The sequence below is a fragment of the Rhodamnia argentea genome, chromosome 3 (genome assembly GCF_020921035.1).
Source record: "Rhodamnia argentea isolate NSW1041297 chromosome 3, ASM2092103v1, whole genome shotgun sequence".
NCBI classification, from domain to species: Eukaryota; Viridiplantae; Streptophyta; class Magnoliopsida; order Myrtales; family Myrtaceae; genus Rhodamnia; species Rhodamnia argentea.
Genome location: NC_063152.1, coordinates 10,249,009 through 10,266,528, shown reverse-complemented (window position 1 = coordinate 10,266,528; position 17,520 = coordinate 10,249,009). Strand labels below are relative to the sequence as shown.

General features: G+C 37.6%; 1 protein-coding gene and 1 pseudogene across 1 annotated transcript; both read right to left on the bottom strand.

The window, feature by feature from the left end:
- Positions 1–250: 250 nt before the first annotated feature.
- LOC115732088 (non-classical arabinogalactan protein 31-like) lies at positions 251–1,425 on the bottom strand. Its single transcript, XM_030662756.1, has 2 exons — positions 1,045–1,425; positions 251–711 (listed from the first exon to the last, which is right to left on the bottom strand). The coding sequence occupies exons 1-2, from the start codon at positions 1,373–1,375 to the stop codon at positions 401–403; spliced, it is 642 nt and encodes a 213-aa protein (XP_030518616.1). The 5' UTR covers positions 1,376–1,425; the 3' UTR covers positions 251–400.
- Positions 1,426–13,893: 12,468 nt separating this feature from the next.
- LOC125312473 lies at positions 13,894–16,178 on the bottom strand (annotated as a pseudogene).
- Positions 16,179–17,520: the final 1,342 nt, after the last annotated feature.

The following is a 17,520-nucleotide window of genomic DNA, read 5'->3' as shown; positions in this document are numbered from 1 at the left end:
GTCCTTTAAGTTCAACTTAAGGGAACGGAGCTCTAATTTCGTAGCTTTAGAGTATGATCTAAGGCAATGAATTCAAGAATTTGTTATCTTATGTTGACCCTAAAAAAAAAAAAAAACTTTGACCAATTTGTCGTCTTTGGTTAACCTTAAGCCGACAAAATCTATATCATGCCGTTCTTGGGTAACTTTATATTTTGTCGCCCTCGGGGGGTAACTTTTTTGTGTGGAAAAGATAATATCTATTGCAAGAGGGGGACACCCACTCCTTTATATCATTTATTGTCACTCAAATAAACCGACCAACAAATACTACAAGCACAAGTACAACCTTTATCATGAGACTCGAATCACGGATGACACTCAACAACAATAGAAGCTACGGTGACACACGATGGGGAGATCATTTGGGACCCGGGGCTTTGCACTTGGGCTTGAATGCGAACGGTCCGACCGAGTAGAGTATGAATGGGTACTTGATCGAGGGCCACATCTCCCACCTCAAGGTGGCGCCGGTCACTCCGCCGTTGAGGTTGGATGGTTGACTGCATGAGGAGATTGGAGATGAGACCAAATAGGCCTTGCACTTGTGGGAGGCGAAGCTTGTGACGGTCTTGGGCGCTTGGAGGAAGAAGTAGCCATTCTTGTCGGTCGTTGCGGTCGCTACCGCCGCTGAGTACCTGGTGTTCTTGCACAGGAGCTTCACTTGGGCACCTGAACCATGAACATGTTGGCCGGTTAGTGTATAACAGTTCTCGGGGAGAAAGAAAACTTGCAGAAGCTAATGAGGAAGATTAGCCGTTTCAAGGCAATTTTGTCAAGTGAATAATGCGGTGCGTTCGTGTTAGACACGTGAACGAATTCACTATCTTGTGTGCTTTCAACCATTTTCGACTGTGAGGTATAATAAGTAGTAGAACCAGCATCCTTACCAAAAAAAAAAAAAAAGTAGTAGAACCAGCATACATATGCACTACTTTCTCAATCCTTTTAATCATGTCATGAATATGGGGGCAGTAAAAAAGTAGACTTACGGAGAGAACTCACCAAAAATGGGTTTGTCGCTGCCGTCGAGGGTTTCTTTGCAGGACTTGCAATAAACGACGCCTTGAACGGCTATGAACTTCCTCCAAAGAGGGTTGTAGACTGGAGGTTTGACAGGCGGTTGGGCCGGCGGTTTAATTGGGGGGTGACCCGGAGGATGGAAGGGAGCGAGGGAAGGTGCGGGGCTCGGGGAGTGATCAAGGGGGTGGCCGTGGTCGTGCCAGGTCGGAGGGTGAACCGGGGGGCTGGGGAAAACACAGGAGGCTTCTTGGAAGCAGCTGAGTAGGAACAAGAGCTGAACAAGCAGAAAAGCCTTGCATGGAACAGAATCCATGGCTTCTGCTTTTCTGTGTTTCTCGAGGGTTTTTGGAGAGAGGCTGAAGTGGGTGATTTGGGCCTTCGCGAGGAAGAATTTATAGAGGGTCTATGGTGTGATTCTGAGTGGTCTTCTTCCCCCCCTCCCCACCCAAATAAAACCACATTATTATAATGTTAGCCAGCTAGGGTAAGGCGGAATTAATTAAGGGCGAACTTATGTGTGCCCTTTTGCGACCGTTCCACATATTGCGATCTTAAGGACATATGCTCAATCGACATATTGCATGATCTAGTTGATTTGATTAGCTCGTTTAAACTATATATAGTTCTTTGAGTATATTACTAATGTATGACATTTCTATCTATCTTCACAGATCAATATATTTCAGATAAATGACATAACTTATAACGCTTAGTAGATTGAGATCGATTTGAGTAGACGAGACAAATTTCTTCTTTTAGAATGTAGCCCTAAAAGGAGTAGGAGTTGGCATTTCTCTAAGAGTGAATGCTTGGTGTGGATGAATACACAGAATTATTGAACACAAATGAAGAGAAAAGCTGATGATAAGAAGAGGCAATTATGCTTGTTGAATATGCCTTTTTGGGATCTGGACGCTCCCTCGTTAGAACCTGTAAGGCGTCCAAAAATTGATTGGACTTTAGCAGGCTGAAAAAAGAACATATAGCCTTGGCCAGAACGGTGTTCTACAAAATATATGAGTCTTGTTCCTTTGGAGTCTTTAAATTCTGTGGGAGGTGTTGCTACCGAAATCAATGCATATGCCCCAACACGCTGTTTAACCATCGTGAATAGTCTTATGCAAGTCATCAAATGAACGTGTCGTGACTTGTGAACGAAAATGGATCCCTCAGAAAAATCAAAATGCAAAATGATCGACTTAATTTAGCTGTATAAATAACAGGATAGTGACAGTAAAATTCTGTGATAAGTGCGATAATCAATTCAAAGAGTGCATTCTCCTCTTCATCTTTCAACACTCTTGTTGCAGCAGCATCAAGCTGTGGATTCATGTCCCAGCTTGATGTGATGTGCTTCACCTTTTTGGCGTATCATGGACTTCTACATGCGTTCACCTGTGTCTTTGAAGTGTGTGAGTTAGTCTCGCAGATTCTCTAGGACTTCTTCTTAATTCGTCAGTTATTAGAAAAAAAATGCTATGGGTCGGTTTTGACAAGCCAAAAACAATGGAAGTAGAAGACTGTATTTATTGCATAACATAGCTAAGTTATAGTGGTATCAAAATGGGGCATCGGCCCATTGCTTAACTCATATTTGGTAGATTACGATGTTACATGAGATAGTAATAGGGCATTTGATTATATAACAGTCTATTTAGGGCCACAAAAAATAAATGACAACTACGCAAAATTATTGTGGGATTCGCTCTTTTAAAAGTTTGTGACTCAGAATATATTGTTATTCTCGTAATCACCCAAAGATTTTTATGCTAGCAAAGTCCGTAGTCATATTCACTAAATGATTCATAAATGAGTTTCAAATTGTAAAGCCTATAATAATATAGGTGTCGAATGGGTTCACAATTTACTTAGACTCAACTAACCTCTATTTCGACCCAAAAAAAAAAAAAAAAAAAAACCTCTATGACTCTCTCGCTCTCACTCGATCTAGTGCTCACTCACTCTTTGTCCTCACCTCCATTTGAGTTTGAGTTTTCCTAGATTGGGTTAAATATTAAAGTGTATAAGCAATGTGAGTGGGGTAGGGTACAAGTTGTGTAGGGGTTGGATCGGGTACATGTCAGTTGTTTTATATTGCATGAAAATAGGTCCAAACGAGTTAAATGAATCAATTTTGGTTGGAGAATTTTAGACCTGGCCTAAACTTGAGCCCCCCCCCCCCCCCCCCCCCCCTTTTTTTTTTTTTTTTTTTTCAGTTTGTCCTATCTCTAACGCTTCTCTCTCTGACTTTTGTTCTGCCATTTTGCACTCGTAAATTGAACCCTACACCTATGATGCCAGTGTCCCCATACCCTAAATCCTTTTACCAGCGGGGCCGCATGTCTATTGGCCGACTCATCCGTTTGACGGTGCTGCTAATTTTCATGCATAATATGTTTTGAGATTTCTTGAGTATCTGTTCTGGCATCCTTCCGGTCTACACGATGCAGTGTTTCAGACTGCATCAACGTGGACACTACTCTTTATTAAACTGAAAACGTGTAACAACGGGTTGCTCCAGATTATGTGGTTCCGGATCTGCGGTTCTGATGCACAACATATGTTTGCTTTAGCTTAGGAGAAACGACATGTTGCTTCTTGTTCTTGCTTGCAACAGTTGCATCATTAAATCAAGGGTTTCCGCGGCCAAGAGTCATCTTCATTTGGACGTCCTTTCGTTCATCTCTCGTTCATGAACTTCGAGTTTCGGATCTGTTCGGGGTCGGATGGCACATGTTATCAACTCAAGTTGGGTGCTCCATCTAGGGTTTTGTAAAAGAAGAGCTCTGCGAAATGTCAGAGCATATTCCCAGATCCTAATCACAGGTGAATTTACAGCTAAGTGAGAAAGAATGGATTTTAATCTTCGCTGGTGAAGCTTGTCCCGCAAACCATGTTAGGAAATCCCGTAGTATTTGGGTTCATAGCGACGGTCAAACGATAGGCACATGTTTCATCATCGTGAGCCCTGATAACATGGCAGATTTCTCTATGGTGTATATTATATGACTAGCAAAGTGTTGCTTAGACTAAGAAAATTGACCCCATGATGGCGACGGAGCAAGTAACTTTCAAGTGTGCCCTAGACTCGATGAACCCTAGAACTAGATTTTTCTTCATATTGAACCGTCCCCACTGGTTTTTGGCTAGAACGGTCGGCATTTTGCTTTTTAAATGTTAGATTCCCAGTAGCCACAATCACTTGGGTTTTAGACCACAAGAAAGTTTTATTTCTCATAGATCCCCTAGCTTCAGTGCAGATGTTGTCTTTTGACAGGATCGAGGAGGTAGACTTAATCTGATGTGTAACAACAGACTCAAAATACCATCCGATTGTTATGTCGGTTGCAACAGAACTTGTTTTTTTTTTTTTTTTTCACAAAATAGTTAAAGATCTACACATGATTGGAACTCCCTGGTCGGCTGTTTTAGGGGATAATAACATGAGTGGTTTTTGAATTTTTCTTCGATATTCAATATGATCTCTGAATATTTTGTTTGTTCAATCTAGTCATTTACATTCAAAAATTCCATCAATCTAGTCACTCAATTGTTCTAACACTGTTAGCTGAAGTGATCATAATTTTTGTCAACTTGACTGGCCTACATATGAATTCCACACTATATCTTTACGGCAATTTTGGCCCAAAAAGAAAGGGACAAAAGGGAAAGAAAATATATATTGACTTGGGTAAAACGACGTAGTAGTGTAAATCATTATTGGCCCGATAAACGCTCACACACGGGCCACACGGCCCATGTGAAAAAAAAAAATGCATGTGACATGGCGATAGAAATGAGTATGTTTTAAATTCTGGAACTTGATTAAATAGCAAAAAGTTTAGAGTTAACATTGAAAAAGAGTTTGAGAATTATCCATGACATTAACCATTGTTTTAGAAACTTTCATTTGAAGGCGAGAATCAAATTTCACGTACCCTTCATTATAAAGAAATTTTGTACATCGGCATAATCAATGTCATCCACATGCTAGGGTGAGCCCAAAGCCATCGCCATGTGAAGTCAGAATCAAAACAATCTGATGATAAAGTCAAGCATTAATATCTTGTAAATAACAAAATAAAATAACACTTGATAAGTAGAGTGATCCCAAATATTTCCTCGTGTCTCGGTTTGGACTGCAACTTCGAGCTTTTGACCTCATTGATATCCTTCATTGGTTGAAGCAACCATGTACGAGATCCAAGAACTCCTTCAAATACAAATATTAAATTGATTTTCTATTTCTATTTCCTTCATTGATTCTCAATTAATGTTCTTTTGTTTCTTCAAGGTTATGCTTCTAATTACACGAATAAAAAAACAGGTACCGGATTTTCTTGCATGTAGTGTTAGTTTAATCAGTAATTGATCTCTTCATTCACTGTGTAATTTTAATTTGACTGTAACATTTCCTATAACTATATCCTTGTAATTTGGGCAACGAAGGTTGGACAAATGTCAAAAAATCGTAAACCTATTGTATTGGTGTTAATTCAATTTTAAACATTTCAATTGTGCCGATTAAATTCTAAACCTTTTGTATTTGTGTTAATTGAGTTCATCTAGCCAATTTTGATCCGAAATCGCTGACGTTGCACGGCCGACTACGATATAAATATTTCTTTTCATACATTTTTTTTTTGTTTTTCACCTTTTTTTCCTTATCTTTACTCTTTTTTTTTTTTTTATTGAGGGTCGGGGACCCTCGTTGGCTCTAGGGGAGGCCGTCGCGGCCCTCGCCGGAGCTAGATTTGGGCTAGGCAAGGGCGACAACTCCCTCGCCCGGGGTTGGGCGAGGCCGTGACGCCTTCGCCTATGGCCAGCGATCCTCGCGAGTCGTTAATGAAAAGAAAGAGTAAAGAAAAGAAAAAGAAAAAAGAAGAAGAAAAAGCAAAATAAACTATTAGAGAATAACAATTTTAATAAATTATAAAAATGTCCACATTAGCGCCCGCTATGCCATGTAGGACAACCGACATTCATGTCAGCAATTTTTTGTCAAAATTATCCGAATGGACTCAATTGACACTAATGTAAAATGTTAGGACTTTTACATATAACTTCAATAACAACAAGACATAGTTAAATATACATGTCACGAGTACAAACATGGGTATGTACTGAGTACTTAAAGTATTTTTGTACGGTAAACAGTATATGTACCCTTTCTTTTATACAACTCACGTTCATCACTATTGATAGGTTGGCTGTAGATTGAGAAATTAGCCAACTATTCAAACCAATGGCGATGAAAGTAAGTTGTGTGAAAAAAGCGCAGGGAGACTGTGCACCTAATCTCTTAAAATGTTACTATATCTCTGTACAAAATCTAAAGTTTTCTAATTTTGACTCCAAAATGCATATAAGAAAAGAGAGACGGGGAATTGCTGGAAGAGTCACCGACAAGACTCCGCTAGCGATCCAAGAACAAAAGCCTCGATTCGTGGTTGGACAGGCTCGCGTGCCCGATTTTATGAGTGGCTGTCTTGGGATTGATCTTTATTAATTTCCATTTCTTGGGATGGGAGAGATAAATTCGTGGGCACGTGCAACTTTGTTTTGTACGCCGTCTTTCTTTAACACCCCCTTTCGCGGGCTCTTCGATCGTCCCTATTGTGTTTGTTTGAGCGATCTCAAATTAATTTTCAGACGTTCACGAATATGATTTGCTAAAATGATAAATTAAGTCGTGTATGAACGAGTGCAGTTTGATAAGTTTTTCTTTCTCTATCTATCCCTGAGATGTTTGGAATTTCAAAACTCCATGAACATCCAAAAGATAAATGCTATTGAAAACCATTTAACGGTCAGAAAAAATATACTAGCTTACATTGAGAAAAATGAATTCCCTATCATGAAAGGGAAAAAAACTTTGCTGGGGTTTTTTCTTTGACCATAAAATGATTTCATTGGCTGGTTATTTTCAGCAAACTAAACACTTGAAAGTTCAAAAAACCAATTTGTAGAAGATTATTTCATTCAAACAAATACACGTTAAAATATATTCTCCCATACGTTATTCAAGATGAATCATGAGGAAGTGCATAACACCCTACACTTCGAAGTTTGCATGTCAAATATATATGCTATAGGTGGCAAAATGGGACGTCGGCTTCATATACACATATTCCATGACTTAAGTGAGATATGGGTTATCCAAAGGTGCATTTATTTTGGGGAAAACTTTATGATACAGGAAAATGCTTTCTATGAAATCATTTACCAAAAAAGTTGTGTTTCGCTTTTTTATGTTAGGGAATCCATTTACTAATTTTAAGCATGTATATGTTCTTTGATCATTAATGATTTTTTATTGACTGACCATTTTCAGCAAACCAAATGAATGAAAATTCATAAAACTAATTCAAGGAAAATTGTTTTACTCAAACAAAAACACCAGATTTGGAATAGGTAGGAATAGGTCGTATAAATAAAAAATTAATTAATAACTGGTTCTAGTGGGTTTGGAAAAAACAGACCTAATCAAAGCGTAATGCCAAGAACATCTTGCTCTCACACTCTTTAATATAGTGGAAAGGAAAATCAGCTGCGCTAATTTCTACAATAACACGTAGGGCCGAAACATACATATTGGGATACCAAATATAAATCTCACTGCTTTTATAACACTCTAAACTTTTTAGGATAAATACCAAAACACTCATTTATTAGAGTCAAAGCAAAGATTGTCGTAGCTTGTAGAGGTGAGCATGATTCCAAGGTAGAATCTAGAGCCCGGAAACGAACCAGTGAGGAACTTATTTGATTTCAAGTTTCAAGGTATGCATGGTAGGTTTTAAATTCTAAAAATTAGGAAACCTATTCTGACGGGTAGGTTTCGGGTTCTAAGTAGGTGGAACATGGAAACTGGAACTTGGAACATATAACAAGTTTTTATGCTTTTCTTAGTAATATGTCTTTGTACGATCCTGCAATATTCAATGGTGTCCAATGATGAATGTGTAATCCGGAACCACTAGCTTAAGTTTTCATTTCCAGTGATATTTGTGACTCAGACTTTTACTTTGTTAATGTTTCATATTTACTCGCATGTCTAAATATGTGTTATGGTCAGTGAATTACAATAACAAGTGGTGGTCATTAAATATGATGATTCACTGCAATCATACATTTAAGAATATAGGTAAAACTGGTACGGAACTCGGAATCACTTACCTCTAATGGCTTTAAGGGTTTCAAGGCAAAGCAACTAATGTTGCTCTTCTTATTTGTAGTTTACATTTTAGCGTTTTTCTATTTGTGAAGCTTCTGAGGTTTTTTGAGGAAAAAATTTAACCTTCAAATTTTTCTGAAATTTATTTTGTTCAAAGCTATTTTTTAGATAGACTAAATTGTCACTGACATTGAGAGGGCGGCAACAAGGCAACGGATAACAACATTTAGGTAGGAGCATTCTGTCCGGTTCAACTTGGAAACTAGATCGAACTGGTCATTTGACACCGAGGTGGAAGCCAACCGATTTATGAAAGCAAGGGCATTGCTCATTACTCGGGCAAGATCCACCACTCTTCACTTCACCGCCACCTTCGCGCCCCATCCCATAACCCGACCCCTGAACCCATCCACATACGTGCTCTTGTCCGTTAACGTGACAATCACCCATTTCTCCATGTTGCTCATGTGCCATGTGAAGTCATATCCCACTACCGGACCCGAGCATCCTAACTCCTTCACAGACAACAGATAAGGAGAAAAATTGCTGAGAATAAGCGCATGATGAGTCGGGTAGATTTGGGTCGCTAAACTTATTTTGTATAAAATAGGTCAATTTGAGCCAGCCCACCCATTTAATGAGCCTATCATGTGTCAAGTATTTGTGGCTGTGAATTTGACACGGTTCAATTAGTTGCAGCGTACTCAATATTAAGATGTTTTAAGTATATCTAAATTAGCGATCGAAAGTCAATTTCTTGTGTCTCGAACACACATTTGGTTGCTTTCGTTATCCTGTCAGCCTTGGTAAGAGGGTGGGCTTCGAACGAGAAATATGAGCATAGTTTTGTATGATTCTAGCAAATGAGAATCCAGATTGACTCCATTCTGTGAGATTTTCACTATTTTAAACAACTATGATTATTGCAAAAAGAGAAAAAAATATCAATATAGCGGGTCAAGCCAGGTTGAACTGACCCAACCTAAAAATTTGTGGATCTGAATATGGTTGATTGGGTTTTTTGGCGGGTTGAGAAAAAGCTTACCTACCCTATTTTTAAAGTTGGGTTGGAACTAGTAACCCGGTCCGGGTTCCATTTTGCGAGACGTAGTTTAAATATATACTATAGAAAGTTTTAGAACTCAAGTGCATTATCTGACTAATGTTAGGATTCCCGCTGTATTATATTGCTGCCTTTTCATATGATAGACAAATTATACTTGGTATGATGTAATTATCTATATAAACAGGCTATTTCAAGAAGTTTGGACCGATATCTCGCCACATGCCTAATTTACAAAGAGCTATAATACAGCATGAGATCTCCCAAAGATTGCCCAGCTTCTTATGCTCATCACTTATAATCTTAGCCCTACGGCAATACTAGCATTAACACATAAGCTATAATACACCTACACGTAACACTGACACATAGGAACAAGTCGTTTTGATAAAGTGTAATATAGAATTTGGGATATTTATCTTGATTTATTCATTCAATATCTTTTTCTTGGTTTGAGAAAACACGCATTTGTATTTATTTCCCTACTATAGGTTGTTTGTTTTCCTACTATAGGTTGTTCATAAATAGGGTTAATACCATTAAAAACCTCAAACTGATTACTTGTAATAAATTCACCCCAAACTTTTTATTTGACCACAAAAAACCTCAAACTAGTATACATGTGACAAATTTACCAAAAACTAATTTTCTTATCATCAAAAACCCCAAACTAGTATCCCTATTGGGTTAATACCACGAAAAATACTAAGTGAGTATTCGTGTGACCTATGTAGCACGAACACTCTCCCAAGGGCCTTTCTTGCGTGTCCACTTTGGTTCGCCTTGCCTTGCGATCTAGCCATGAGAGATTAGGGTTTCAAAGTGGGAGGGGTTGGCGCTGATGACCATTGCAAGCTGCGCCTGCTGGAACTAGGTGGATGGAGGATCCACGGCGATGGAGAATTAGGGTTTCCTTCTTTCGGTTGTGATGGCAGGATGACGAAGGAGGAAGAAGAAGAAGAGGGAGGAGGAGAGTGAAGGGTTATAGAGAGAGGCTTTTAGATGGAGGCTCCCTAGCACTCTCTCTCTAATCGTGCAAATTACACGATCGCAAAAAGGGTTTGGAGTCATAGGGAGAGGGTTTTGATTTTTAGTGATAATTTTCTGAATTTAATTTATTTTAATCGGGCTTTGATTTCTGTGTTAGTATTTTTTTTTTAATTTTAATTTTATTCTTTTTCTAGGGAATAAAAAAAATAAAAGTAGGGGGTGGAGGCTAATTAGGGCAAACCAAGGATAACTGGATGGTTAGCTGTGAAATGTGAATAATGATTGGTGTCTTTGACTTCTTTTTGTGTATTTATTATTTTTTTTATTAATTTCTATTTTGGAGGGAAATGAAGTTTGTCATTGCGATAGAAATGATGGATAGTTGTTTTTAGTATAAATTCATTCTAGGCTTTTTTATTACTTATTTATTTATGGAATAATAAAAATGATAATTTGTCATGTCTATATATCAAAATATACATTTGATATATAACGCGTCCCAACATATCGAAATTCTCAATTTTTTTAGGAATCATGTGTCAGCGTGTCGTGTCGTAATGTGTTACGTGTTGTGTCGATGCTACATAGCTTGTGACAAATGGGTGATAAAAAATTCAAATTGGTACACCTATCAACTATTACATATCATCTAACTCAGCAATTTGATGGTAAAATTTAACTGAAACTGACGGGGGGTAAAATTGTCACGGGTGTACTAGTTTGAGATTTTTAGTGGTCAAAAATTAATTTGAGATAAATTTATCATAGGTGTATTAGATAGGGTTTTTCGTGATATTTATCCTCATAAATAGAAGCTAAGCAACTATGTCATAAGTTTGGATGAGGATTTGATTATAGATTATACTTATTATGCATTTCTTCTTTGTCGCCTGTTTTGGTGTTTCTATTGTTTTCCTCTATCTTTTACTATTTTCTTTCCCTTTCTCGCTATTTAATTTTCTTTCATTTCTTGGATTCTAAGCCCATCTTGTCATGGTTGATATCTAAGCCTTGTTTCGCATGCGTCCCACCGCTACATGACGATTCTGGATCAAGAGCCCAAGGTGCGTTCGGACTTTGAATCACTGCAACTTTTATCGGGCGAATCAACTTTGAAGATTCAAGCTCCAGGACCTTTGAAATCTCAGTGGAGTCGTCTGTCAATTCCCCAAACACGTTCGCTTAAAAACTAAAAATATTACTTCCAATTTTTAAGAAACCCGCTATTTCAACATCCAATTGAAAATTGAATTGTAGAGATAGATATTCGTGTAGTGACCATAATTGCAATCATTAGATTTTGAAGGTCATCAAGATTATTATTCTTATACTTTTGATTTCCAAATTTATCGTGGCTATTGTGTTTGTTGTGATTAAGTAGACAACTACGATAATTTTGATTAAATCTATATCATTTCAATCTCATTGGAGCTCTTGATTGTTTGTCAGGCAAGTGAACTTTTTTTCTTTTCGTCGAACAGGCAAGTGAACTTTTTTCAAACTCTTGATTGGTGTCACATTACCCAATCTGATTTGTAATATTTAAAGAAAATGAAAAAAAAAATCCAAATCTGAAATTAGATCTAATATAAAAGACTTCAATCTGAAAAAACGATTTTCCCAATTTACATAAATTTGTGGACACCACCGTTGATTGAAGATTCTATTGAGCTCTTCTCTTGGCTTGAAAAAATTCACAGTTCGAGGGGTTCATTACATTTCCTATATTTGATGCTCAAGTTTTATCTTGATCGAACTTTCGAAATATGTTGAGTTTGAAAAAGAGGTAAATTTTTATGATCTTACAAAATATTTTACGGATATTGCAGCAATAATTCACCGGAAATAATTCAACTGTCTAATGTGGACAATCTTTTCGACCGAAAAAAAAAGGTCTTGACAGCTTTAACACTTTTGACTGTGTTTTGTTGGGTTTTCCTGGTAAATGAATCCTAGGTATTTTCTAATTCCTCGAAAAGTCTATCAGATATACTCGTCGAAGCAAAGAACAGGAGTCTCTCAACCACGTCACTATTTCCTTTTCTTAGTTTATGTTAGTTATTTAATGTCGTATAAAATTTAGGATAGTCCTCTTACATAGATTTGCTTTCTTCTAGGTAGAGGTGTCAAACGGGTGGATCAAGTCGAATATGGTCTGACCCATATTGATCCATTTAACTCGTTTTCACTCATTTTTATATAGTACAAATCTAACAATCCATACCCGACCCAACCCACATTCAGTACAACCCGTATAACTTAAATACTTATATATTTAACTAAACCTTGGAATATTTGTGTCTTATAATTTATTAAGAAAAATAATATTGTTAAAACACTTTCATGCAACTGAATTTTCTTAATTTTTTTAAAATTTATTTTTAAAGATATTTTTTAATATTAAAAAATTATTATTTATTTTTTAATTTTTTAATTTCTCTATTGTCTTTTTCTCCCGTAGTCGGAGACGGCGACCCGGCGGCATAGGGCTAGAGATTTGTATTCCACTTAATGCAAGATAGAGAAGGTTTGGCATGTGTGCATGTCAAGGGTAGTGAGTGGTGGGCGATAGCGGTTGGTGAATTGCAGAACGCTTTTTTATTTTTCTTTCTTTATTTTACTTATAAAGAATTGACATAAAAAAAAGATAAACTAATATAATTTAGTTGAGGCCTATTTACAAGTGGGTGCTTGCTGCAGACCGAGAGCCGAAAATGGGTTCATAAAAGACCCAAATAAAACCCACACTATTTGGGTTTTTCTTTTTTAAATCCATTCATAATCCATATATTAATTGTAATGTGGTCCATATTTAACCCATCTTCATGAATGTAGGTTAAAATATTGGTCTTGGACTCATATTGATAGCCCTACTTCTAGGTTGCCCATAAATATAAGCCAAATAAGCTTGGATGATGATATGATTATGCTGGTGTTTCTTCTCTCTCGCCAAGGTTGGCGTTTCTCTCCTTTTCCTCTGGCATACTTACTTTACAGGTCCACTATATGTAAAGTCAGGGGGTGGGTTTTGTGATGGTGTGCCGTCCAAGGAAGGTGCTGTCATTGTGCAGAAGTTGGTTCTCGTCCAACCGGATAAATTTCTCGAGGAATCTTTTGGCACAGTTCTTATGTATTTCTGTGCGAGATCAAGATGATTGTTTCGTAAGAAACCGCAAGGACTAACCCTATATTCGAGTTGAGATATCCTTTTCATCGATCCATTTATAGTGAAATCTTATGCTATTTTTCCTGTAGAATAGGTCACATGAACTTAACGACGTAAATCCAATGTCTAATTTATTTCCTATCTTTCTGGTTTATATAATCGATTGTTTGTGCAATAACAGAGATACTCGTTCTGCATTGCAAGGCTTCTCATTTCATATTTGTAGATATGATTCGAACACCAGGAATCTAGGGAAACTCCAAATCCAAGTAGAAGGAGGGAAATATAGGGGATACACAAGCGTACCATACCATCTCCCTTTACCAAAGGAAAAAGAAAGAGTGGAAAGGAAGTATAGAAAGCAGGTTGCTGCTTGCATTCAGCATATAAACTGCGTAAACAATGCAGTTTGTACTTTCACCATGTCAGAAGATCTAAAAGAAGGCCAATTTCACATCCGTTTTTCATGCAATTTGTACTTAAAGCACCATTAAGATCTCCTAAGCATATACAAAAACAGGATTTGGTGACAAATCAGACCATGAAAGATAGAGTTTCTATGTATCAACTAAGTGAAAATGCGCATTTGTACAAACATCCAAAGATTCAAATAATTCTGCAGAATCCAAAGCGCTAGATCAAGGATGAAGCTCCATCACCATATCATTGACAATCTTCTGCAGCCTTTGAGATATTCTCTCGTCTGAAGAATCGCCATCTCCAACCTGCAACATGCTCAAACTTGAAAACAAAACTGAAAAAACCAGCCGATTGAAAAGGCTCAAAGACGAGCACGCAGAAGGACATAAAACTATTTCCTGCAAGCTTTGGCATGGAGTTACCGTCAACCTCTTCACATTATAATTAAAAGTCACTGAAGCATTGACATTGGTCAGTATGTACTTGGTGCGTGAATTGACTTGGTTGACACTAATGTCTTAACGTAAGCACCAGCTAATAAAATGGCTTTGTACCGACAAGAGAATCTACTATGCATACCGAAACCCTTTTACATAATTGGTTTGAAAATTGCACGCAATGATTTTAACTACCTTCACCCAGAGAGATCGCCAAGAGGAAACCAAGTCTGAGCCCCTCAACGGATCCAGTTGGACTCACTTCACTAAAAAATTTAAGCCAATGAGCTATGGAACAACTAGAATATATTAACTTCTTAATACCACATCAATTCTTCGATGTGTGACTTCTATAACTCTCACGTGCATTCTAACAGGTCAATTGTTTCACCTATGTAGGCTTTGACTCTCGTCCTATAGTTTATAAGATTAGTGAGACGTTTCATGACTAACGTGAATTTACTTCTTAGTGAGTGCGGCATCCTTGTCGTATGAAGACAAGGGGATCATAATCGAATGCCTAACAGAGCTTCATACCCTTCTAATTTGATAAATCATCTGTAGTGTATGAGTTCCATAGTTCTATGATCTCTTGTAAAGTTTTTTGTTCTAGATGTATAATTACCTAATCATTTTGGGCTCGAAATATAAACAAATTCTTACCTTGGCATGAATGGTGTGAATCATTGCATCACCAACATCGGAGAAACTGGCATTGACAATATCAGCTCCTTCTTCATGAATCACTCGAATAGACTCACTGAAGATGAATTGGCCATCCAATCTAGTAATAAGAGCTACCTCCAGGATTGACCCACTTTTCTTTACTTCGATCTTTAGGGACTTGAGTCCAATCATCAGTCCATTGTTCATGGTTGTGTTGATCTTTTCTATTTCTAATAACCTCTCTTTGTGCTCCCTCATTTTCTCCACCTTCACTTGCAAGTTCTTTATGTAATTGGCCGCTTCGCCTAATTGATCAGGCAGAGTCAACATCGATTCCTACAACCAAAACATTAGTAAGCAAGGCCAATTGTTAACTTAAATTTGATAAGATTGCACTAACAAATATAGTTGAAACAAAAATTCAAAGCCTTTGAACTCGAGAAGATTCCATCAAAATTCGCCCTCACCATAAAAAAAAAAAAAACAATCGCATTCCAATGGTGAACCTCATATTGGCCCTCTCTTAAAAACTTTCGTCAACACAGAACCCGAATCTCATATTTCATTTTCCTGAAATAGCGACTAATTATGTCTGCCACTTTACAATCTACCCCCCGCTAGATATTTTCCGGAAAGATGGAACGAGGGGACATCACCACATTCAGTTTCCTCTTATTCATCTTCGACTGAAAAGGGAAAAAAAAGGGCATGTATAAATGACTAAAAACACCATCTGGGTAACTGAAAACCTCAGAAATGAAGGAATGATCTTTTCCACGCTTCTAGCTAACATAAGGAGCAGAAAGATGAGAGGTTCCAAAGAATTAACACCAATTTAGTACAAGAAGACTAGTAGGTACAGGGTGTTTTGAAAGTTTAGAAGAATAATAATGACAAAATTTGGCTATAGGACCCAACTATACCTTGATAGATGACAACAAGGGAAAGATTGACAACCAGGAAAAGAATACAGTAGAGAGAGAGAGACAGAGAGACAGAGAGAGACCCCAGGGCTCTGTTGAGGAACAAGCGAGTGGAGCTTGCAGAGGAGCGCCTTCATTTGATTTCTCCTGTTTCTCTCTGTCGTTTTGCGGTCGGGTCTGGACGAATCAGGCTTTCTCTCCATCAAACCCTCGACCTGGAATTCCTGAATTCCAAGGTCAGAGCACCAAATGTCACTGGGAAATCTGAGTGCATACAACGCTGTCTGATTCCATTCCTTGCCGTAGGTGCTCTGGCCGAACTGAAACCACAAAGCGGGAAAAAGGGAAAGGCAAAAATATGATTATTCAAATGCAAATTTTGCCTTTTCCATGGGACCAACGTGGACCTTCTTTGACCAACAGTTCCAAGAAATCAATCAACCTAAGCAGTGTGTGGACGACAACAGCTGCTTCTTCTACAGAAGTATAATGTCATGCTTAGCCCCGCGATTATTTAACTAGATGGGATAAAGATAAGATACGTAATCTCATATGTTGTGGTTGGAAAATTTCGTCGGAATAAGACTATGCATGTAATAGGCCTAATTCTCTAAAAAAATCCCAACTTTAGGTCCAATTCCAATTTTGACATGAACTTATTTTTGTCTAAGAATATTCACAAATTTTACTTTGATCCAAAATCTACCCAGACGCCAAAAATCGCCACTAGTTTTTTTAGAATCATATATATCATGAGACTAGTGTTGTTCCATACGAAAGTGAATGTGTTGATGAAGACATAGGTTCTAATAATGAATCTCTTGTTTCATACAAAGGTGAAAATATTGATGAAGACACGAGGTCTAATAAATGAACTATGGCTGGCCCCAAAGTTAATAATTTTAAATAATTTAGTGGCGATTTTTGGACAAGTGGGTAGATCTGGGACTAAAATGGAAGTCGGGGAGTTTTTTTTTAGATAAAAGAAAATTCTGAGTAGAATTTGAATTAGGTGTCGAGCCGAGGATTTTTCAAGGAATTAGCGGGTCTGCAATAAATACTATTCAGCGATATTCATAGTGAGAATAGATAGTTATGAGTTTCTTTTTTGGTCGGATGATAGGTATGAGTTAAGATTAACAAAAAGTTAGTAAGTTTTAAGAGATGGGCAAAAGCCCAAATGGCTTGAGGTAGACGACAACGCAAAACCTAGTTAAAGATCTTTTCTTTGCGGGTAAAGACTTTTATCAACAATGTCCCTTCCCCAAATGACCCTGTGTTAGTGCGGAGGCGCACAATGGCGTTGTAAAAATTTTGAAACTTTCACAACACTCGAATATTGATGCCTTCTTTTCATATCTTTTTCATATAAAATTGAATAATAATTCAAATTTTGGTAGGAACGCAAAAGAAATGCATTATATGCTATCAAGTGTGAATGTTCGAAGATTTCATCGAGAAATTCGTCTAACATCTTCGATGCGCGACTGTGGAATTATCCAGCAATGTACGTTGAATTGCCACCACGTCCTCCATGAATCTTCAACCCCACGATGGTTTGAATATAATTACAAGCAAAAAAATATTCACCTTCCACAACATAAATGCCGATCGTT